This window comes from Hippoglossus hippoglossus, chromosome 4 (genome assembly GCF_009819705.1).
Source record: "Hippoglossus hippoglossus isolate fHipHip1 chromosome 4, fHipHip1.pri, whole genome shotgun sequence".
Lineage (NCBI taxonomy): Eukaryota > Metazoa > Chordata > Actinopteri > Pleuronectiformes > Pleuronectidae > Hippoglossus > Hippoglossus hippoglossus.
The window spans coordinates 25,614,589-25,639,940 of NC_047154.1; the positions used below are offsets into that span (position 1 = coordinate 25,614,589).

General features: G+C 43.6%; 1 protein-coding gene across 1 annotated transcript in view; it reads left to right on the plus strand.

The window, feature by feature from the left end:
- Positions 1 to 25,352, plus strand: part of gmds (GDP-mannose 4,6-dehydratase) — a 141,533-nt gene that overhangs the window by 3,959 nt on the left and 112,222 nt on the right. Inside the window, exons 2-4 of the mRNA XM_034583469.1 lie at positions 5,030 to 5,074; positions 6,851 to 6,938; positions 7,375 to 7,484. Coding sequence (XP_034439360.1) covers positions 5,030 to 5,074; positions 6,851 to 6,938; positions 7,375 to 7,484 — 243 coding nt within the window. The remainder of the gene's footprint in view (positions 1 to 5,029; positions 5,075 to 6,850; positions 6,939 to 7,374; positions 7,485 to 25,352) is intronic.

Genomic DNA, 25,352 nt, shown 5'->3' on the forward strand with positions numbered 1-25,352 from the left:
CTTAAGTGGCAGCAACATGACCTGTGTGTGTGTGTGTGTGTGTGTGTGTGTGTGTGTGTGTGTGTGTGTGTGTGTGTGTGTGTGTGTGTGTGTGTGTGTGTGTGTGTGTGTGTGTGTGTGTGTGTGTGTGTGTGTGTGTGTGTAGATTGTGGTAGCATATGCACTTGCAGAAAAGCATTGTCATCATTTGCATCAGAGCCAATAAGCAGCAGGGATTCTGTCAGTATCCATCTTGATTTGAGGTGAAGTCGTCATTTGACCGCTCCAGACCTCGGCCCCCTGTGGAGACACAACTATCGCAGGTCTTGGAAAGTCATTTTCAGCGTCTCACATTCCTTTTGTGGAGCAGGACTTTTCCGAAGCTCATTCTCCCCCTCGCCCTCTTTAAGAGGAGAAAAAAACGAGGAATAACAATGTTAATTCATTTTTATTCTGTCGGTCATGGTGTTGGTGTTGAATACTGAGAGCCCATGTCGACGGCAGTGCCGGCATCTGGATAGACGATCACAGGAGTCACTCGCCGGGGCCAGCGGGGTCACAGTGATGCCGTAAATCGCTTGGCTAACTACTGTTCATAAATTTCAGGGCAGCATGCTGCTCCGTCTGAATATCTTTGACTGCTGTCTCAGTGTGAAGTATCGGGGTGAGAGGGTGAGAGTTATGGGAGACCACCTGAGTGCCAAGGCAGAGCTGCAGACCCGGGCAGGGGCTCTGGCCGATACCGCTGTTTTACGAGCCGGGGTTACGGAGAGGACAGGTTCAACCTCAGTGTTTGACAGTCAAGCTTTACTTTGGCTTTGAGGTTCACACTTCTTTCTTCATCTCCTCTGGTTGGGAAAACAACGCAGTGCTGCGATACGACTCCCGGAGCTTTTTGATGTTCATCCTACGAGCCCCTTTCCTTCATCCTTTTGTTGGCACGTGATACACTTCCCTCAGTGAAACACCGACTCCACAGTTAGCAGCACAGGACAGAGTCTGAACCAGAGCCAACAATAATAATCATAAAGCTAAGAATGCGTGTGCACATCTCCTCCGTTGCTCATAATGGTTGCTAATGGCTCCTTCAAGGAGGATTCTTCCTCTAAATTGTGTCTGGTAACTTGTAGAAAAAACGGGAAGAGGTGAAAAGTTCAGCTGCAGTTGACACTGAAAATGAAGTAAGTTACAGGTGAACTGCTCAGAAATGGTGGTGGAGTTTATGCACTATCTCATAATTACCTCCCTCTAACCGTAACGTGTTTCCACAAAAGTTGGTTGAAAGATGAATTATGGGACGATAAATAACTCATTACATTTTGGTAAACCAGTCTTCACTTCCTCCCATTGTAATTAAAATGAAGCTGGAGCCGTGATATCGAGGTCCTGCCGATGCAAGCGCTCGACCAATCGTGAGTCAATCTCAGCTGTCAATCACTTACGTCAGTGTCAAAACAACTGAAATGAGAGGAACCCCCTTTCGGAACGTGTACTTCGTTTTCCTATCTGCTAACATGGAGGAGGAGGGATTTATGATCTTTAGTGCAGCCAGCCACCAGGGGGCGACTCTGATAATTTGGCTTCACCTTTGGGGCGCTGTCATGTCGGTCATATTTCTTTAAAGTCTCTGCCGAAGCGGACGGATATAGATATAGCTCCAGGCTGCTCTTCACACAGCACACTGAATATTCTAATGCTTTTGCAAGTGCATGTGTACAATGTGTTTGTGTTGTGGACTGTGATTCCAGCTTCTTTACAGCACATCAGGCCTAAGAGCAGAGCGCCGGCCTCTGCCTGCGCTCTAAAGGAAGCACATTAGAGTGATTCATTTGTAACACGACGACAAATAAACGCACATGTGGCCGTGAACTCAGTGTTTACATGAATACAGACATGATGCCTGCAGGCTGCACTCTTTACATTATGCTCTGCGTGGGTCACTGGTGTTTTCCACAAGGTGATCTAACCCTGATTAGGGGTCAGAGGTCACAGAGCTGACCCTCAGTCTGTAAAGGCCCCCAGTAATTTGTTAATTCACGGTTCCACCAGCAGGGGGTACCAAACTCATAGTGCTGGAGTTAGTCCATATATACACACACACACACGAGGTTGCATATATTGTCTTAAAAATAATCTGTTGAACTTTGTTGTTTATTTAACTATTTTAATCTTGAACATTTAGTTTAGATAAGGGGGTTATTGGGTATTGTCTTTTGTTCGTTAATATAGAAATAGACAAACGTGTGTCGTCCCAGTCGCGCATAATTTACGATGCTAAAAAACATCCGTCTGATAAGAGTGGTGTGAATGTTGATTGGAACTAATGATGACACCCGATGACAGAAATAGTTTTTCCTCCTTTTCGCTTTTTCGCTTTCAATTTTAATCTTTTCTGTATTTAAATGGATGAAGAATAGACGACAAGGAGGAGGAAGCAGATTCTTTAAACAAATTCCATTGACACAGCTGCACTTGTTCAATTCAGTGCTTCCTCCATGTGAATAAATTATATGCCTTTTTTATTTTGTACTTTCTACTACAGTCTGTTTATTATGAGTCTGGACAAACTAGTGACTTGCTGGCGGAGGTATACGACCGTGAGGGGATAATTGTGTTAATTAAATGACTTGGTTTAATGCATTTCAATTAACTGCATTACTTCATGATGATGCGTTGCCTTTTTACAGTCTTGCCGCCCCTCAGACTATCGTGACTTCTGCAAACACGCCTTGACATCAAGAAGAGGGATTTGGTTAATGCTTCATAGCACCAGTTTGCAAATATGAGAAAAAAATATTGCCCAATACTTCAATTAAATTTCACTCTCCTGTCACTGGACCGGCCCTTTGGCTCATATTCAGTGTAGCTGTAGTAGAGGGATCATATTGTGTCAAAGGCCAAAATGAGTCTTTGGGGAGTTTGTGGTATGGCATTGACCTGGCAGGTGAACATGTAGTTTGTGTGTGTGTGTGTGTGTGTGTGTGTGTGTGTGTGTGTGTGCGTGCACCCCCACCCCGCTTGCTCCCACCAAGCGCCCAACTCCCCATAACAGGAAACGGCGAGGTGAGGCCAGGGTTTATGGGCTAATACGGCCTCAAAGGAGCTTCTTGTTTTGAAACAGAGCTGCAGCTCTTCAGGCTTGTTTTCCATATTGGTCTGGCATGGAACGCTTTGACCCTGGCACAGGGGCAGGAAAACATGACACCGGCTGGTGCTTTGAACGCCGTGGGGACGGGCGAGGGTCTGCCAGTGCCATCCCACCACCCCTCACCCCCTCCCTGGGTTAGGCAGAAAACAGGTTGGGCACCAGCGACCAACCTGCATTCGCTGAAAATGATCTGAGACCTTAGTAGTACTATAAGACATAAATTTGTAAAGCTAATAAACATTTATTATTTGTGCGACTTTGGAGGGAAGCAGTAGCTGTGGAGCATTTCAAGCTCATCCAAATTAATTCAGAAGGGCATAAAAAACAGCCCCTGTTGGCTTACAGCCCTCGAGTGGCACTGGATTACAGGCAGACATGAAAAAATAGAATACACAAGAGTTTAGATTTAGTTTCTGCTACACACCAGCCCATCAACACAGGGTGACCACATTTACTTTTGTAAAAATACAACTTTTTGAATCTTATTTTCTTAATTCAAGCTTTTTATATCTGGTTTTATTTGTGTTTTTCTTTCTTCTTAAAATGATTTATAATAAACGTCATGGTTGAAGTATAAAATATCAACCCCTCAATTACATTTCTGTATCATTAGGGTTTGATAACGACATCTTGGGGAATCATTGCCAATTTTTAAATATATTTATATGTCGGAAATCATTTACTGCCTAATATTGGCATTCACCTTTTAAAAATCTGTATCAGCCGGTCTCTACTCACAATCAACAATACTGAGGGCTAAAGTGTGTAATGCTTTTATATATGACTCGGCTAATCTGTATGGCCTCTGATGGCAAAGCCTAAAACATGAGCCCCTCTGCCTGGTGGGTTTCTGTGTGTCATCCAGCCTCTACCCCTCCTCTGTCTTCTGTCCCCCGGCCCTCCAGCCCCGCTGTTGAGGAAGCGTAGGGCCTGGCATGCAGGCAGTGTTAGCGTGCGTGTAAATGTGTATGTGTGCGTGTAAATGTGTGTGTTCGTACACGCGAGGGGGGGGGGGGGATTGAGCGATGAATGCCATGACTGGTTCGGAATTTTCCAGAGTGTCCCAGAATGTGCGGTCGGAAAGTCTGAGCAGGGAAAAAAGACGAGGAGTAACATGGGTGAAGGGAACAAGACCTTATTGACAGGGCTCGGTCTCACGCACACGCACACACACACGCACACACACAGACACGCGCACACACACAGACGCGCGCGCACACACACACACACACACATACACACACACTGCCACTACGTCTGCCTAAAGCTCCTGATTCATGTGGATGTTACACTTAATGATCCCAGGCCTCAGAATTCAATGTGCAGTTTAGACTTATTTTCTAACACCATTTGTTTTGTTTATCTGCCTATTCGACCACTCATGTCCATTTATGTGTTGTGGAATTAAAAAATATACAAAGTTCACTTTTCTACAAACAACTGTGTTGAACATAAAGCGAAGATGCTTTGAACAATATTAACATGAACAGTTTTTATGAATACAAAGAGCAGGAAGCGCCTAAATACAATTAATATTTGGTGATGGCCCAAACCAAATGAAAATTACATTATTTGAAAAATGTTTTCTAATATGACACATTAATGGTTAACTAATATATTTTTTTTAGTACTGTAACATTTTGACCTGAAGATATTCTATTAATGCAGAGTTAAAATATAATAATTAGGGCTTTTGCAGCTGGAACTCATTTCATATCGATTAATTACATTAGCAATAATTTGTTGCTGTTTTAACATAGTAAATGAGTCTTGAAGGGCTTAGTCCCCCCCTTATATTTGTTGTTTGTTGCACAACACAATAAAGCATCAGTTTAGGTTATTTAATGTTGAAAAATAACTTAAACAACAGATTTTAAGTTGTGTTGTCTTCTCTCTTTCCAGGATGGCTCCTACCTCGCTGAGTTCCTGATCAATAAAGGCTACATGGTGAGAAAACCCCCCCCGACTGCAGACGAGCTGCAACAACACAGAGAACCTCTTCCTTTGGACGCGTAGACACACACGTGCACACGCACACAAATGAATCCAGACACTCATGGATGCCCACACACACACACAGACAGACACACACAGAGAGCGGTCATTCCCCCGATAAGCAGCCTCCAAGTCAACGGCAGTGTGTGGGAGCTCCGGGGGGATCTTGACTTACCGCCACAGTCGGCTTCAGATGTGGACTGACTCACGTCTCACCCTGATAAGACCCTTTTGTGTTGCCTGTTAACTTCTCACCTTTTGCTCAGAGGTCAGAACATTTACAGGAAAATAGCTGTTATTATAACGTGAGGTCAAAAACAGCCCGTCAATGGACGTCCGAGGTCTAACGAGCTGGGTCTGATCAGCTGAGGCCTCACGTGGTGGTTTCACACCCCCTGAAGATCCCGTACATTCAACACACTCGGATAAACATGTTGCCACTGGAGCTCATTGTGTTTTCCTCACAGTAGCTGCTTGACTTGACGTGCAGCAGAAAAGCACACAGACACACACACACCTTCATCGCAGCCCGCAGATTCTCAGACAGCAGGCAGGAAGTGGACTGGATCCAGGTTGGGGATGCTGATGTGCAGGAGGCGGGGGGGTGGGAGGCATTAAAGAGGAGCGCACATACAGGCAGTAAGTGCACAGTGAATAAAGGAAGTGAGGTCAGGGCACAGCGTCCTCCCTCTAATGGACTCCCCTTGGATCAGGTCGTGTTATCTTCCCCGAGCAGAGCTTCCTCACACATCCCCCCCCCCCAGAACACACAGTCCAAATCACACATCACAGGCAGCATGAACCACACAGCGAGCAGGAGCACCGACACACAACACCGTCGTGTCAACTTCTGCAATACACAATAACGTTTTAGTTCCAGAGATCTACAAGGTAAGAAAACGCTTGTAATAAAATGAAGTTGGCCACTTAAAGCAGCTTTCAGACCTGCTCTGAACTCCGAATAGATATTCTGATGATGTCAGAGTGAGCCCATGTGAGAATACAGCAGGAAAACATCCAGACGACTCACAGTGAGCGAGCGGGGGGCGTGTTGATGACGTTTGTAATAAGAGGCAGATGTGAAAATGAATTTAAAACAAACTAAAAGAATTCAAATATCTCCGGATGAAAAAGAGGAGTCATGCATGAAGGAAGATGCCGACGAAGATCTCAACTTTCCACGTCATGTCCTGCGTCCTGCTGCTCCACACAGGCTCCGCCCCTCACATGACGAATCTCTATTCATATCTCAATCTGTGGACTTTGTCTATCTGACACCTACAAGCTGTAAACATTTAACAAGCAGGGCTGACTTGTCAGAATGTGACTATGACACGTGGAAGTGTCCTTTGTTAGTTGTCAGATAAGTGGCCTGTAATTTTTCTTCCCAACCTGTTGAAATGTCATTCTTCAACAAACTATTCCAGATATGTCGCCCTGATTTGCATTTTCTTTTTCAAAATGCCACGATGTCATTCTTCAACAAACCGTTTCAGATGTTTGCCCGATGGTTAAAATGTCACTTTGACATGTCGCAGCATCTCCAGAGTTTTGGATATGTCACTCAGATCAGCAAAGCCAGTTAATCTATTTGACAGCTGCAAATTCTCTATGTCTGAAGTTGAATTTTGTCTAGTTCTAAAAATATTTGTCGATACCTCACATATAATTGATTTGATACATTTTGAGTGTTTTCCTGAATAACTCTCCTGTGTCCTTCTCTCTCAGGTTCACGGGGTTTTGCGTCGTTCCAGCTCCTTCAACACTGGGCGCATTGTGCATCTGTACAAGAACCCCTGCACACACACTTCAGACAGTAAGTACCAGGAACCGTCTTTGGGGGAGACAAATGTCAATAGTTTAGTTTAGTCCACGTCCCATCTGCTAATATGCAGGAGGTGGTGGTGCAGCCACCAGGGGGCAGTCCAGAGGATTTTGGGTTGGAATGACATCTCTCTTTATATACTTGTCTATGTTTGACAGATTTCTACCGGACATTATTTAGTAAGAGATCTCCAATCGGTAGAAACACATCTCAGGAACTATACTCTCAGTAGAACTTAGCAGTATTTGACTCACCGCCTTGACAAGACATCAACTTTTCAGATATTTCAGATTCTGATAAACAAAAAACTCTTGACTTTGATGTCATATATTCATAACAAGGAAAAAGCAAAGTCCTGGTTGAGGAGGTGAATCACTGAGTTTGCACGTGAACTCATCCGTGTGTGTGTTTGTCCCACTCTTGTCAGAAATGGCGCTGCATTACGGCGACCTGACCGACAGCACGTGTCTGGTGAAGATCATCAACGAGGTGAAGCCGACGGAGATCTACAACCTGGGCGCTCAGAGCCACGTCAAGGTAGTGTGACCCCACATGGTTCTGTTGTCTTTCCACGCTGTGTTCACTCAATTCAAGACCACCTCCATCTTTTCTGACAAACATGGTCACATTTCTTCCCTCTCCCTGGAATCGCTGCTCATGGGAGACGAGGGGGAATACCAGCAACAACCTACTGGGATCATAGTGAATTTGAAACCAGACCACAGGAGAATGAATAAACCTCCAAAGTGAAAGTAGTTTCACTTTTTATGACATGAAGAACTTTCCCCTCGGATGCACAGCTTTCTGGTGAAATCTGATGTTGATCCTGGCAGAGGTTTATAACCTTGTTATCCTGTTAATTTTTAATTTCATGTCGGTTTCAGTCTGAGGTGCTTGATTGTCGTGTGGCGATTTTGAGCTGTTGCCTCTTTTTTTGACAGTTTCTCTTTTTGGCACATTCAAGGGTATTTAAAAAAAAATAGAAGATTTGAGGTTTGGTCATTTAACAGCAGCGTTTAAAAGCAGAGGATTTCCACTTTAGAGCAACACTATGTAACTTACAGAGCAACAGCAATGAAAGACTCCTTATATAGTAAAATACTAGGTTAGGTTCTTTATTGTCCCACAAGGGGGAACGTGTTCGTGTTTGCAAAGAGACAAAAACACAGAGACAACCTCAACAACAGCATCCCCAATAAAAGTACCGGGAAATGTAAAAATTCCTACCACTTACAAATATGCAAAACAGATGCCAACTTTCAAGAATATACAATTGCGCAAAAACAGCCAGTTTTTTTTTCAGAAAGAACAAGCTAACTGCTAATCGTAAGTCGTAACCCGATTTCTCCCCCCCCCCCCCCCGGGATCAATACAAATATTTCTGCTTGTGATTCTGAAATGTGTGTGAAACTCCGTGGCTGCCACCTCAGCGAATAGCGTCCACTGCGATTTATCACCAGAGGCTGAATATGGTCGGTGCTGACTTCTGCTGCTGCAAACGGTTAAACAGTTAAAAAAGAGACGTTCAGTTCTGGGAAGTGAGCGGCTCATGTGCGGAGGATGCTGGAGCTGATGGGACAGGAAGTAATGTTTTCATGGATGGGTCGGTCTGTGCCACAATGTCCCTTTTGTCTCGGAGCTCCGCGGTGATCCCAGGAGATCCCGCGGCGCCGCCACCCCCTCCTCCTCCTCCTCCTCCTCCTCCCACCCGTCCGAACTGGGATCTGACACAGAGTCTCCAGGCAGCGCTGATCCTCCTTCTCCACGGTGGTTTGGGTGGGATACGGAGCCAAGAGCTTAGTCAGATCGCAGATAATAAGGCCATTTGTAATGTGAACATGACTCGCTGCTTTTCAATAGTAGCAGTTTCTTAACACAACAAATCCATTTTGGGAGCAGATTGGAATCATTTTTACATTTGGTTCAACTCAGTTTTTATTCTGATCTTAAAAGCCCCTGAGTAAAGAGGGACAGCTTTAGCTAGACGGCTAGTATCGGTTTATGCTGAGATGATGAACTGATTTATAGATCACTGAAGCAAATGCATAATAAAAGCAACTCCTGTTATTATGTGTTCATTTGATTCAGAGAGTATTCTTGTTAAAACAGTTTTCTTTGTTCTTATAGGCTGATGGATGAACTATACTTTATTGAAGTTATAAAACAGTTTATAATACTTTTAATAGTTAAATTATTCAATATTTGAAACATTACTTAGTAGTAAAAACAAACTACAGCTGAAGATAATGTAATAAACACCAGAGTACACTTTTGACCTGATAAAGGTGCTGGATGAAAGTTGTGGGCATCACCAGATTTCATCCGGTGAGGAACATGTGTGATGACAGTTCAGCCAATGGTTGTCAAGGCATTTCCTGCCAAACTACAAATATGGGTCACAATCGGTCCAGTGGTTGTTGAGAGATTTCAGCCTGGCCGAAAAAAAAAAAAACTGCGGACCAGCCTACAATCCTGAGAGCGACGCAGTTATCACGACCGTACGGTGGGAATAATAATAATCAACAAAGGAAGAAAGACAAACAGAAGAGGAAGAGGAAGAGAGTAGGAGAACGAGTGACCACATCCTCTGTGGTCGGAGGCCGTGACTCCGCTCCCACCTCCCACACAGGGATCATCCACGGGCCACACACACTGGGAGTGTCAGAACATCCCTGTACCTGTGCACAAGGCTCTGCTGTGTTTATTTGTCCCCACACCAGTAAACCAGGCTCTGGTAGCTGCTCACCACATGCTGCCCGCTCCCAACAGCTGAGCCTGCCGGATTACTGGCAGCAGTGGTGTGGAGCAATTTCCAGTTTGTCCCACCACAGAGGAAAAGATCCCTCACACACACACACCGGCTACTCTCTCTCTCCCCCCCCTGCTGTGTCTCATCCCGTCTGAGTCCGGCTTGTTCATCACACTCACTCACCCACGGCGCTGGAGTTGTAGTACTGGTTTGAGTTGGGGTGTGTGTGTGGGTGCTGGTTTCCGCTGCACAGAGTCATCACTTCAGAACAGACTGAAGGTTATTTCTAATGCTGCAGAGGCGGAGGAGGACAGGGAATTAGTGGATGAGCACTAGACAACCAGCTGCAGTATCAAAAGAGCAGCACACACAACAAAACAGAGGGGGGCTTTGTTTTCTTTGTGACTTTAACAGCAGAGGAGATGATCAGTTGGATGTGTCCCTAAAGATCATCGTAACTCCCGGGGGAAGCCGGCCAGCAGACTTTATAAAAGAGATAAGAAACGGTGTTTTCTTTATTAGTCTGTGGTGGATTGTTTGTTATGGTGCTCACAACTTACTCACCGGTGTTTTCTGAGGGAGGGTGGTGGTCTGGAGCCAATTCCACTGAAAAGGGATTCTGCTCTTTAGAGTTTGGAGTTGTTGCTGTTGGAAACTTAACACTGGGGCAGACACTTGAATTTGTAAACAGTGGATTTGCAAATTCATGTTCCGTGTTGGCCCCTGAGGCCAGCATCACTCTGACCTGTCTTCTCCAATTGAACATTACATTTACAGTTAATTACCTACAACTAAACATTTAGTTTATGGAGTTTCTCGGAGGTTCAAATCTTAAGTGAACTTATACTGATCCTCAGAGGATAATAATAATAATAATAATAATAATAATACTCCCATAGTGTCCTGTGATGCCTGTAAAGGTTTCTTATTTAGTTGGTGTGTTAAACAGATCATTGATTTTGATCAGATATTTTTGATGTACAGTTAACAACAGGCGTCCTCTATCGCTTTTGCATCAACGATTAATTTCCGAACAAAGATATCTGAGCCCTTTGCTATTGTTGTATTAGTGGAATTTAATCTGGGGTCTCGAATTGGATAATTTAATTGAAGTTGAAGTTGAAGAAACACAAACGTTGAAAGAGTTTGAAGAAGAGAGAGAGTTTGAAGAAGAGAGAGAGTAAATACACATATTTAATGAAGCAGAAGTGAGTTTCTCTTCATTGTTTTCAGTGTCTTCTGAAGACAAAAGGACACACTGCAGCGAGGAGACAGACTTCCTTCATCCGTATGTCCTTCATTATCCGTATCTGATTTCCTCCCCATAAAGACTTATCATCATGGCATTAACGTCTTACACGTCGTTCTCCCTCGCTACCCTCGGGTCTCTCCCCCATCCGGGTCTGTGCAGGAGCTCCCACGCCAGACACACACACACACACACACACACACACACACACACACACACACACACACACACACACACACACACACACACACACACACACACACACACACACACACACACACACACACACACACACAGGATTTAACACGGCTGTTTCCCCACAGAGCCCCCCCGCTGTTTGTTCAACGTGTTGATGTGTTTATGGGTCGAAAAGCAGCTATTGTGCAGCCGGCCAGCAGTTTAGCTTTCCTAAACAGGCGGTGAAACCACTGCTTACTACAGTTTGTGGCCGTGGTTGTGTAATCATTGTAACTCGTTAGTAATGTGATGCAGTTGTTTGGACTCCCTGTGTGTGTGTGTGTCATCCAGCCGTTTGTTACGTGTGCGACGCATGCTGCAGTTTGCTTGGACCCACTGTTTCCTGCCAATGCTTCATCATCCTATATCTAAACTTCATTAACACCAACCAAACTTTCCCCTTATTTCATGCAAAGTGTCGGAGAAACCTGGTTTTCACGACCCCTCTGAGTGATGAGCGCCCTCGTCTCCGTAACAGCCCATTGGCCGCGTGTGCTCACTGTCTCTGATTGGTGTTTATATTACCGCCGTCCAATCAGCCGCCGGTGGCACGCTTGCAGCGGAGTGTGTATCTCGCTGGGATAAAGTCTCGCCTGCAGCCAAGTTATCACATTCCTCGCTGAAGTGTGTTTTCTGTCTCTCAGGACTCATTAGCTGTGTGTGTGTGTGTGTGTGTGTGTGTGTGTGTGTGTGTGTGTGTGTGTGTGTGTGTGTGTGTGTGTGTGTGTGTGTGTGTGTGTGTGTGTGTGTGTGTGTGTGTGTGTGTGTGTGTGTGTGGTGCCGCCGCCATGTTTTCCCATTGTTTTAAATTTGACTTTCAGAGTCTCAATCCTGGTGCTTTTGGCCAAAGAGGAGATGCAGAACAATCTCTGGCTCCTCATCAGCTCGTGCGTCCCACCTATTGAGCCGAGAGGAGACGGCTCTGCGTTGGTGGCCTGGTATAGTCGGCGGTCAGAGTCGCTCGCCGTCCGGGCCAATCCCTGTTTTTTAAAGGTTAGGCCCGGCGTACAGAGCGGGCCTGCCTTGTACGCAACTGCCGAGAGTGAACTTTAGCCCAAGAATAGACTTTCTTGTGCCAAGGAAAACAAGTCTGCACTTTCCTTGTTCGGAGTCAGGGAATGTTCTGTGGTTTTCGCTTTGTGGGTCAGATTAGTCGCTCTGCTCATGAGTCGGTTCTTTTTCTGTTTTCCAGCAAAGGTTGTAACACATGGAAAAACATGCAGTTTGGGCAACGGAGGGAGGGAGATGAGAGAAGAAGAGGAGGGGAGGGGGGTTCTGAGGTTTGTAAAGTAAATACACTGATCCAATAACTAGTATCACAAAGCTAAATATGATAGCATCTAAATCTGTATCTTAGATCAATGCCCAGATAGTCCACATCAACGGTCTTGTGCGTCTGACGTTCAGAAGCCGACGTGCTCGTGACTGTTGCACGTGTAGTTTCACCTGTGATTTGTAGATGGCAGCAATGAGCCGCTGTGGAGGACAGTGTCCCTCAGGTGGACGCAGCAGAGGGTCTCAGCCTGTGGAATTACATGTGTTTATATGGATTTATATAGGGTCGGACTTTATCAGAAGTTATTATGTTGAACAGAAAATAACTTTTTTTTATTTGTCTTTTTAGAAATAAATTACAAAAGTGACTGGTTCGTATTGGTAAGAAAAATTAAAGCAAGTTATTCACAAATTTATGTCTTAATCAATTAATTTGTAGAATATTGATTGACAGCAGGTCATTGGTTAAGATTCAGTGGCTTCGGCTTCTCAAATGTGTTGATCTTGTAAATTCGAAATCTAAAGGATTTTGAAATTTATATTTCACTGTAAATTAAATGTAAATATTACATATTTTGGACAATTACTTTGACAAAACACGCAATTTAATTAAAATAGTCCCTTGGGGGAGGGATAAGTTGACTTTTGAACTTTGTCAGTTGACTAAACTACATAAAATGATTCTAATGTTTTTTAAATATTCATTGTTTTTATGATTCCATTCATAAAAAAATTATAATTGATTGATTAAATGATCAGAACAGCTAAATAATCAGCAGATTCAATAATTATAATTAATTTAAAAGTCTGTTAAATTCTCCATCTTCACTAAACTCAAGTTGTTCTGAAGCTCCATCAGCCCAGGATGTCGCCCTCTGCAGGCCGGTCGGCTCCACTGCAGAGCTGCTTGACGAGATGAGAGGACGACACGGTTCAGGCCTCGTTTCATTCAGCTGCTGTCACTTTAGTGAAGAAAGAGAATTAGATGGAGGAAATACCAGGAAGACAAGATGGGGAAAGTTTCACAGAGAAGAGATGGAAACTGTCAAATGTTTCCTCTGAGGAAACTATTTTAAGAAATGGTTTGATTTCAGCTGAATCAGTGTTTTCCTCGTCGTCTGCATCATCCCTCGACCTCTTCCTCTTCCTTCCCCCCCTCTCGACTCTGTCTCTCCCCCTCGCTGTGACTCATTTATTCAATTTTTAGTTCAGGGTTGAGTGATTGGCAGTCGCCTGTAGCGTGCTTGTCGGTACCAGACTTGTCACAATAATCGCACAAAGCCTCTTGTTAGTTTGGTGCAGTCGGTGAGAGGGGAAACCTGAGGTGGGGAGACGGTTACCAGGGATCACACCAAATATTTATCAAACTCATCAATCTCCCCGTTGCTACGTTGTCCGTGGAGACATTTGGCAATAATAACCAGCTTCGTTGCTTCATCCTGGATCTAATGATTTATCTGGAGAGGCTTAATAGATTCGTTATCAGCTAATATCAAGGAATCTGTCTTTGCAGCATGAGACGGTTCTTTTGTCCTGATAATTAGACCAAACCTACAATTAAAGTCTTAGTGACTGTGGTATTTATCGTATGATCAAAGCTTTAAATGTTTCTGTATCTATATTTATATATATATATATAAATACTGGTGTAGATCCTAAAAGTAGATTTCAGCATAGTAGCAACACATTTTCCTGAATGGGAAACATCTACGGGCACAGAACCAGACACAGAATATACATCAGCCCCTACGGCCTGCAATCATTTTGATTAAATAAACTGGGTAAATAAAATAAAATCCTCACCTTCACTCATAAACTCTGATGGTCTGTTCATCACATTCAGAAAAATTCAGAGTTCATGATCAAGTGTCACAGAAACAAATCACATCTTTCAACTAGTCAGATTTACTTTTTTAACGACCGATTTTTCAGACAAAAATAATGAAAATCAAATTTTCTCCAGCCTCTTAAACGAGGTGATTTATTGCCTTGCAGCCATAATATCCCACAAACCGTTGTGTTTACTGTCGATTTAAGATTCTCCGGAATGTCTGTGCTATCATCACTATAACGAAAGCTGCCATGTTCAGGCCGTGAGCTGCAAGATGAATCATACAGGAAAATTATAGTAATCTGAAACTAAGATACTAAGATAACTAAATTCTGATTAGTTGTTTAATCACTTTTAGAAGTTTATTTAACGAAGATTTTAAAACAGGTCACAATGGAAACATGTAATTAATTGAAAGCTCTAAACTGCTGGTTTATCTGAAAGTGAGATTATTTATAATTATTATAATAATAATAATAATAATAATAATAATTATTATTATTATTATTATATATTTTAAATCTATCATTAGAAATAATAAAGTTTTTCCAGTTTAGTTTTGTCCCATGTTTCTGTTCCTGGCTCCTGGTGTTGACGTCTGTCAGGAATTCTTTCTGTTACACCCTGTTCTCATGTGTCTAACAAAACAAAGATGAAGTAGTATGTAAATACAAAATAAATACATAAAATATCAGTTAGCAAAGGGATATGAAACACAATTTGAATAGTTTTGCAATGAAACTTGTTGGAACATATTTGAAATAACCCCTTTTAACTAAAAAAATCCATAAAAATGTTTCCCACACCTCCGGGCTGCCTCCAGTCTGTTGATATAAAAGACGAGTTTACTTGTCATAGTTAATAAAGTAGTTTTATTGATTTAGATCTTCTCTGCTGAACCTTTTCAGAGTCGTTCTCCGCACGGTTTGGTTTTGTTATTGTCATTGTGGCTTTAGAAATCTTCTCATGCCTCAAGCTGCAGCCGTAACATCCAGGCAACTGCACCCAGAAGTAACATATCTACAGTTTATGTTGCGTACAGGCTCAGCTTCATGCACAGGCTGCATATAAACTCTGCAGACGGACATTTATTTTTAACCCTGCGTCTGTTAGCATTTCCACGGCGCCTCCAAGGAAAGGTGGAGTCGTCGAATCACACACCTGCGACAAAAATACCTGCGTGAATCCAAAGACGCCGTTCAATCAAAGTGAGTTTGCACAAAGAACACAGTGACACCCAGCCCTGTTGACACAGATTTGGCAGTATTGGTGTTTGTCTTTAGTCTGCATACATTGTGGTGTTGACACAGACATTATACCGTGTGTACAAAGGGATTTTTTTTGCGAGTAGACTCACTGAATATACGTACCCACGAGCAGGAAGGCTTAGTGGGGCTGCGTGAAAAGATCTGTGGATTTATCTGCTCTGTTTTCACTTGTTCCCTCTTTCAAGAGTCGACTGTCAAACTGCAGCCGAGACGTTATATTATTATATCGAGAAGAAAAGCAGTCGTATTGTCTCCTTCTTCTTCTTTCATCATCGCAGCCTCTTAATTACACCGACTCCCCAGACACCCACTCTGACTGTGGCAGTGAAAAGATGCAGCCTCGCTCCGTCCTCACAATTGACATAAGCTCATTACTACACAATAAACATTGTCGCTAATCCGCGAACACAAGCCCCGACTGCTGCTGCCCACTCTCTGCTGTGTGCACACACACAACATGCACACAGACACTTCCCGGGCTGATGGCATGTTTGTGTTACTCCGCAGTTTGTGTCGTATTTCTTCGCTGCCGGCTCTGCCGTCGAATCTTGTTCGTCGTAGAATCTATTGTTTTTCTGACTGTTTCACAAATAAAACGCTGAAGTTCAACTCAAGGAATGAAAGGCAGGGCCCTGAAAAGAAGGCGTAATTACCGTTTCACAATCTGTTGACTCCCGCGCTAAGACTTTATTATTTCGGTTCAGCCCGTGCGTGGGCGTGCGCCATGTTCCTCCGCGTATACGGACGTGTGTCTGTTGGGTAATTTGAGGATCGAGATCTATTTACAAAAGCCTGCTGTAATGAGCTATGATCTCACCTGTTTGGACAACTTCATGAAATGATGATCGGGGGAAACAAAAGCAAGAAGAGGTTTGAGTGACGCGTACGGACAAGACGAGAAGTGGATGAGTTATGAACACAGATACTCATCTGTTAGATAGTGTAATCGTTTCAGTGCTTCTTTGAATTTGCGAAGGTGTTATTGTGCACAAAGCGACGTTTTTATCTATTTTTCTCTTTTATATGTGCAGCTGCTTTGTGTGTGGAGGCTGTTGCCTGTTGCCTGTGTTTAAATTGATGCTTTAAATCAGGCTGTCATACCTGCACGAAGGGTTGGGCCATTCTCACCGTGTCTCCTGTCAGACGAACAAACAGCCTTTATTCTCAGAAAAAGAGAGCAGGATGTTCGGGTGCCATAAAAAGTCAGCATCATACGAGATGTTCTTTTCTTTTCTTTTATCACCTTGTTTTGCCTCCAACATCTGATATATTGAGGAGGCGCGTGGACGTTTTCATGTACAAATTAAAACTTTAAAAAAAATTGTATCATAAAAGACGTCACCTCAAATGAACGTTCATCCGAGGTGTGGTTCTCCGGGATGATCACTTCTACTGGAAAAATGTTGACGATCAATTCCCACGATTCACCGACAGTGGTCCATTGAAGGCAGTGTTTCACGTAGACTATAAATAAAGATGGACCAGAAATGAAGCCAAAATATCTACTATGATTTCTGCCATTTTGTGCAGATGGCATAATTTAGAGTCTGTGTGATCGGGGATGACATTTACAGCTGAGACTGACTCGTGATTGGTCGAGCATGTATATATCCGCAGGCTCCAAATTACTTCACGGGTGCAAGATGGCAACGTTCATATCGAGGATATCTCTGCTTCATTTCTGGATAGAAAGTGGGAGAAGTGGAAACATGTCATCCATCTTTATATGCAGTCTATCCACCAGAAAAATCTGTTCTCTGTGGACTTGGCTGTGTGCACCACGACATTGTCATGTTGAACCCTTCCCCCAACAACTGTTGCCACAAAGTTGGAAAACCTCTATTGTCTAAAATATCTCTGCAAACCGTAGCATTAAGATTTTCCTTCCTCAGAACTGACTGTGGCCAAACCATGAAAAACGACTCCCGACCAAAAAGTATTTGCAGCCAAGCATGTCCACATACTTCTGGCCATATTGTGCTTGTATGTTTCCCGAAATTAAAAAAATAAATAAGTCAGCATGCAGCAGAATTACTGACCTGTTTTTAGGTTTGTGCGCTTTCTGTCCAGCTGTTCGCTGCTGCCAGATGTGCGAGTGGCAAATAGAAGAAACATGATCATCAATGATCGTCACTTTTTCATTGTCTCGTTTTGCTTCTTACTTTTTTCCACCTCAGCCACAGTGGAAAAATTCATATATTCTTGAAATTTGACCTTTCTGAGCGTCTCAGCTTCTTTCAGAGCTCGACACAAGTGTGTGTCAGTCGTTCTTTAGATGACAAGCAAATCTGAATGTTGTTTTCATACATTTTGTAAGAATCATACGGAGGTAATTATTCACAAGGTGCCTGTGGGTGTTTCAGTCCTTCTGTTTTTCAGAGAGTTCTCACCAAGACGGATGAGAATTTAGTTTTTTATGACCACCTTCTTTGTCACACTATGTACCTGGAAACCTGCTTCCCCTCTGCTCCTCGCCCTCAGGCCCCTGCAGGGTGGCAATTAATGTCACGATTATTCCTCCTTATTATCGATATTAGTGCGGGGGATCAGCGGGAGTGATGGGAAACATCTCTGCTGGTTGCAAAGTGTGATAAATGGCCCCCGCGCTGCCACTTGTGAGCATTGTCTCTGACGGTGAGAAGAATGGATTTCAGTTTTCCAGAGCACCATCAATCATCTCCGCTGGCGTCTGGTGGGGGCACACGGGGTGAGGCTGATAGACATGTGAGGTAGATGAGAACCGAATGTGTCGGGACGACGCCGGTTTCAATCTGTTGACTTAGAGCTCGTAGCCTCTCGGCCTCTCTGAGCTCATCCTGCAGACAGATTTCCATATTTGTTTTTGTTTGAATCCAACCTGGTTTTTATTTTCATTATCACATGAATCAGAGAGAAACTGGTCCGAGGTTATCGGCCGATCGTTATTTGTCTAATGATTTTATCTCTTATTGGTTCAAGAGGATTTCTGAGGTCAGGACTGATTGATTGACTGATGGTGCACGAATATAACAATAAGTGGCAATAGGTCTTTTAATAAGGATCTTTTGATTTGGATTATTCTGTAATAGTCCCGTGAAATGTATGGAGCGTAACATTTTATACTTCAAAACCTTTTTAAACTGAAAACTATGTTATTATAACATTATTGTCTTTATTTAAATCCTTATTTACAGAGAACTTTTCAAAATCCAGATTACAAATTGTTTCCAAAAGCTGAAATCAAAACAAGTAAAAAGATTAAGTCATAAGAATTAAAATACAATAGCAGTAAAAGTTAAAGGCAATTCAAATATAATGATGTACTTCACTTGATTTCAGAAGCAGTATCTCATTTCAGTGATGAGTCCTCATATGTCAGAGACTAAATCCAAAGAATTTCAGACGTTGTTGTTTGATAAATAACTCGAGCTGTTAACCAGTTGTTGTCAATTAATAACTTTCCAGTTGACCGGTCATTTCACTAATTGTTTTAGCTCTGGAGTGAGTACGTGTTTCGACAGCGAACAAGTGATGCTGAGTCAGGGATGTGCAGAAAATCATCTTATTTTCTTAAGGATGAAACCCTGTCAGGCCTCTCCTCAGGCGTGAAATCGTTCTGGAGAGTGCTCTCTTAGCGAGTGGCACGTCGTAGACATGCTTTAACTGCTCCAAGTGACTCTGTGAGTGATGCGTGTGTGTGTGTGTGACTGTGTTTAGGTGCAGACCTTCGGGTTGCCGTCCCTACCTGTGTGTGCCTGTGTGATTAGACATGTATGCGTGGTGGTATGGAAGATGATGATGAAGATGATGAGGACAGAGGGTGAGGTTTGGGTGAGCGGGTGATGAGAAGTGCCTCCTCATGGAGAACAGAACACGATTAGTCAGAAGATAATCTCTGCTCTCCTCCGTCTGTGTGCAGTGTGGGCAAACTCCAAAGAAAACACTCCGCTGTTTTCTTTACTTTTCTCTGCTCTCTCTCACACACACACACACACACACACACACACACACAGACACACAAACACACACAGCCACACAAAACGATTACCAAGAGTTAAGCAAGAAACGACACTGTGAAGAGTGGGCGTTTGTGTTTTTTTTTTTCTTGTTCTCGAGAGGGCGCACAACCTTGTGTGTCTGCACACTAATGCGTTTCTCCACCGGGCCTCGGGTCTCTCTCCTCCTCCCTCTGCTGTAGGTGAACTCTTCGTATTCGGGGTGTCGGGGGGTGTAGCCGTCGCTGAGCGTCAAAGGTTGAGGGTCGTCTGACGTTCCCAAACGGATCCCCCGAGCATTCCTTCCCCCAATTATGAACATAATGACGGGAAAATAACCCATAGACACACAAACACTGGCCAGGGCAGTATTCACACTTTCCCCTGACCGGCCAGTCAATCTGACAGTGACGAGCATTACGCACGCACACACACACAGACAGACACACACAGACACACACCTGGGATGTTGATCTTCCCATGCTAAATCTTTCCTACATCCCAGTGCCACTGGTCTGGTAATATCTGCTCTGGCACGGCTCAGCGGGCTCGGTAATCGAAGCTCGGAGTGTTTACACATGTGTGGCCGGTGCAGGCCACCACCACAGCTAAACGTTTACAATAACAGTCTCCAAGCGATGCCTGTTGTAATAAAAGTCAAGCGTCTCGCCCGGTGCACTGAAACAAATCTGTCGTGCTGATCTTATTACAGTCAAATTAAACCGTCCTGCCTCGGGCTGCGCGGCTGTAAACTGTGGAGCTGGAATAGAAATACACTCCAGCTCTCAGCAGAACCTCCACGGTCCCTGTGCACAGGTGTGATGGGTCTCTGTGTTGGACACGTGTGCTGGTTCGACACCGCGGTGGGAATGTACCAGAACGTTAAGTTGTTTCAGTCGTGCAACTTCCTGCGTTCGCTGCTCAACGCGGTCACTTTGCTCTGCTATGAAACACAATTCTGAATTTGGCAGAATTTTTAGTTTAATCAGTAAGTATCTGCTGAAAGAATAAATAAAGCTAATAAAAGTAATATAAATAAAGTTTGGAATCAGAACCGACACTTGATGCCTGGAAGTTTCTGAAAAAGGGTGCACATAGTGAGGAGACATATTTTGGCTGGCGTAGTGTTTCATTACCCGGCTCTATGATGTTGGCTGATTATAATTCAATGATATGATCAAACCTAATTTGTATATTTAAAAACTAGAACGGCAGTAGAGTTCATACCGTTGCCGAGGCCCAACAGTTTCCTTCTGAAGCCACATTTGATTATCAAGTTCCTGACTCACACACTCACTAAATATCAGTTCTCTAAATATGCCAGATTTCTTTTTTCATCAATATCAAAGAATTATAAGATCTGAGAAATGGGAAATCTCACGATGTTTAATCCCCAATTTAACTTTTAAGTAAATGAAGCTTAACAACATTTTTTATAATATTGGAGAACTTTCAAACACTTAAAAAATACTTTACTAATTACAGGGGATCAGAATAAAAATAAGTGTAATGACTGCTTGAATCTGTATCATGTTTTACTTTAAAAAAAAAACACATTTTAATTTTAATTTCTTGTCCTGTCTTTTCAACACAAGTGAAAAGGGAAACAACAAGATACTAACATGCAGAGAAGTTTCCCTCATAAACTTCTGAATATAAAAATTTCTCATGTGCAGTGTGAGAGTCCACAGCTGGAGACGCCTGAAGAGTTTTGGAGTTTGTTGCAGCGTCTTTTGTTTCTCTGGATTTTGTCTTAACACGCATCGTTTCGGCAGCCGAGGCGTCAGAGAGAGAGAGAGAGAGAGAGAGAGAGAGAGATGAGAGAGAGAGAGAGAGAGAGAGAGAGAGAGAGAGAGAGAGAGAGAGAGAGAGAGAGAGAGAGAGAGAGAGAGAGAGAGAGAGAGAGAGAGAGAGAGAGAGAGAGAGATGTTCCTCTCTCTCTCGCTCTCTCTCGCTCTCTGCTCCCACTGACATGTCTTCATTCAGTGTGTCTGCAGGACGCTGCTCAGGTTTAAGAGATACCAGGCATTACCAGGGTGTCAGTCAGCGCTGCACTGCCCCAGGGAGGGACCCAACAACACACACACACACACACACACACACACACACACACACACACACACACACACACACACACACTCATAGACTTACTCACAGACTTACTCATAGGCATAGCTTACTTTATTGTTTCAGGCCTGTTTTATGGTTGCACTTGGTTTTCTTCGCATTCATTGACTTTGACATGTGGTTAAAGTAAGAAAACATGACCCATCACAACTACATGTGAAGTCGAAAAGCTACTGTTCCTCATTTCTGCAGATTTATGGATCACGCTCTGGATGTTGTAATTGTAAAGTGTTCTCTGCGTTGAAGTGAAGTGTTACTCAATATACTGATTCACCGTGAAACTCATGTTATATTATTATCTTCTGTTTTCTGTATTTAAACATAATAAAAAATAAAAGGATTTGAGGTTATATCAGCAAGATCAGTTTCATAACAAAACATCAGCGGGTTCCTTACACAACAGCAATGACTTTAGAAATTATGGGGAGTTTGGTTTTTGGAAGTGTCTGACTATTGTTAATGTAATCCTGCGTTTCTGGGAAGGGTTTTATTTCATGTGCAAACTCGCACAATATTTGTAAGTGTGGGATAATAAGAATAATATTGTTTAGTTCTGGACTTTACCTTTTATATCCGATTTTTAAATGTTGTTGGACGAGGACAACGAGGCCTTTTTTATTCATGATATAAAACTCAACTTCAGTCTGGGAAACCAGCGCTAACATGTCTGAATTTCTTATCAGATCCACTGATCTAATTGCTCCTCCATACATACAGTATCATGCATTGTTCCACTGAGCACAAGCAACAAACTTGATTTAATTTTACGTTCTCCTGTCAACTTGCCTGTGGGAAGTGTTCCTTTTTATAAAGTGCAATTGTTTCCCCTGCCAAGACATTTGAAGAATCCAGCGTGTTGTCGTACCTCAGAGGGGTAACCCCATGGGAAAGCACGAGCGAAGGAATTGATGGCTTCAGCGAAGGAACATGTTGACTGTTTGAACACGACCGGAATGCTGCGAATGAACGTACGCACTCCAACCTTTGCCGGAGATTTTCCACATGCGGCAACAGAAATTGCTGTAACAACCATCAACCTCAATGGGCTGGTGATTATAGCTGAGAGGAGCAGCTGCCAGCGCTGACTTGGCACAGCACCAGGAGTGTCATTGTGGTATGTTGTTGTTTGCTTACAAGTGTAACCGCACTGGGAGATTGTCACAGACACAATAGCGGCTCTCATTTTTCCATGTGTGCCGCTGTTGACACTTGCTGTCGGATTGAGATGAACCATGATGACGAGTTGATGGGCAGGTCTCTGCAGAATTCCTCAAGTGGCAGTTTGAGTCGGAGTGTTCTGTCTTTCCCTCTCTTGCTTTGCGCAACAAATCTCAAGGAGGAATTGTTAAACATGTTTGCTTACAAATAGCAAACTTTTAGCTTTTTTTCTGGACTTTCTGTCCTAACTCTTTCAGTGAGTTCTGATTCCTACCGAGACATTTAAGTCTCATTTTTTGATGCCTGTCCAGGGCGAGACATTCCACTGCCCCTTGGTCGGTTTCCAAGCCTGAATAACAGGACCCCTTTGAAAATTAATGAAAACACACCAGTTTTTGTCTGTGCCCAGTTTCCCCCGTCTATCTCGTACAGACAGGAAGTGAAGACCGGACTCTGAATATGTGAATATGCAGATGAAGTGTAAGGTATCACTGCAGAGGAAGAGATTTCATATGCAAGGCTTTGAATGGGTCTCTGTGAGCCGGCGTCGGTATCCGCTCCCACGCGGTAAACGGGTAAGGCGACCCGGGGCCTGGACGGGTTGTGGTCAGCCTCGCCGGGAAGGCGGAGGTCTGGGAGGAGAGAGTTTTGTTGCTCTGGCTGCTGTAAAGGAGAGGTGAGGACAGACAACCCAGTGAAAAGATCAACAAGGGGGTGACACCAGATATGAGTGTGGACTCGTAGTCGCATGAACCGGTAGTTGTGCACTCAGTGATGTGTCCCAAATCTGCTTTGGACCAGTCGATCGGGTCATGCTCAACTTTTAATGTTGCTGGAAACTATGACCGACCCAACGCTTGGAGCCTAATGTCATTGAGAAGCACGACACTGGAGCGATGCCACACAACTAACACCCCTTTGTATAGGGAAGCAGGTTAAATATCTTCTGAATGATTTTTTTCAGGTTAATTTATGTCGTTCGCATCCAAACAACTGTTATGTGTCAGTGTCACATTTAAATGTATAATAGCAGGGCTTCCCCGAGGTAAACTGATTAGTGGAATCTGTTGGTGCTGCCAACCCACGACATGTTGTTCAAGAATAATTACCACCAACCACCAACCTGCACTGTGGTCCATCAATCAAAGTCACTTGCTGAGCTGAATCAGACAGTTCCCCGAACCCTGAGCTCATCTCGTCATTAATGTAACTCGCACTGTGCCTTGGGAAAGTGTTCACAGCTACATGCAGGTTTTCCTTGTCTTTGGGTTGCACCATGTGCTTCACAGAACATGCCAACCAGTTTGAAGGGGCACATTATGTTTTATTGTGACACGACAATAAAATGAAACAGAATGCAAGTCAATAATTTGTCACGCTCTTGCTGCAGTGACGGCTGCATGTCTTTTCGGGGAGTTACTCTTTTAGCTGAACAAATTTAGCCACTGGGATTTTTGCCCTGTCCAACTTTAGCCTGTAGTTATTTTAGATGTGTGTGTGCTTATGTTCGAAGTTCTGTACAACAGCTGGGACAAAGTTTCACAGCACTGGTAGAAAGATAAACACTTTGTACACCTTCCTCTGATTAAAGCCACTGTCTGTGGGATTTGTACAGAATTAACATGTAACGCACACCAGGACCTGTGTTTTTATCTGTAAATGAAATATTTTTGTCAGCATGGTGGACGAGGGCCTGAGAGGCCTTACCCTGAGAGAGTGCATGTCGGGCTTATCTGTAACTTGAGCGCAGCTCTCAAACTGCTCCCTGCTGGAGTGTGTGTGAATATAATGATGTTTTCTGGATCAAACAGCTGGATAGCCGGAGGTTATGCTTGTGGTTTAGCCAGGTTGCTGCCGGATCGTGGGATAGTTCGGGTCACAGGACTTTCTTACTGCATGTTCTCCTGTGGGCTGATCGGGATCTGTCCGTCAGCCGCTGACTTTATGTCGTCTTTCCACATCAGAGATATCAGATTTGAGTCCCATAACTTATTTTTACAACAGTTTTAACTTGATACTTGATGTTTCACTGCTTCGTTTCAAACAGAATATTCCACAGGCATCGTCCCTGTCAGGGATTGGATTGCAGTTGTTTAGGCTCTCCCTTCCTGGAAATATTCCTGTTACATGTTTCTTTGACATTGTCTTTCCGTCTGTGGCGGGATAAGTAGTGGAAGATAAAGGAAAGCCACTCTGCTGCCCTGCATGGCAGAGAGAAAGCCTTTCCATTGATATTTAAAACTTCCAGCAGAGCATTTCCCCTTCCCGAAAACCCTTCCCTGCCACAGGCCTCCTTCAAAGACCGGCCACTCCGCAGCGGTCCGACCCGGCATTCCGACCCCTGCTCCGATGTTCCCTCCCTCGGTGAGAGAGGCGGGTGGAGCCGGGCTGGACTTGAACCTTGGCAATTGTCTTCTGCTAACCTCTGTGTGTGTGACTTTGTGTGTGTGTGTCCACGTGGATCTGTAAAAGTGTGAATCATGAGTTTCTGCCGATGATATGTTGATGGGACTTGAGGTCGAGTGACGCAGACAGTA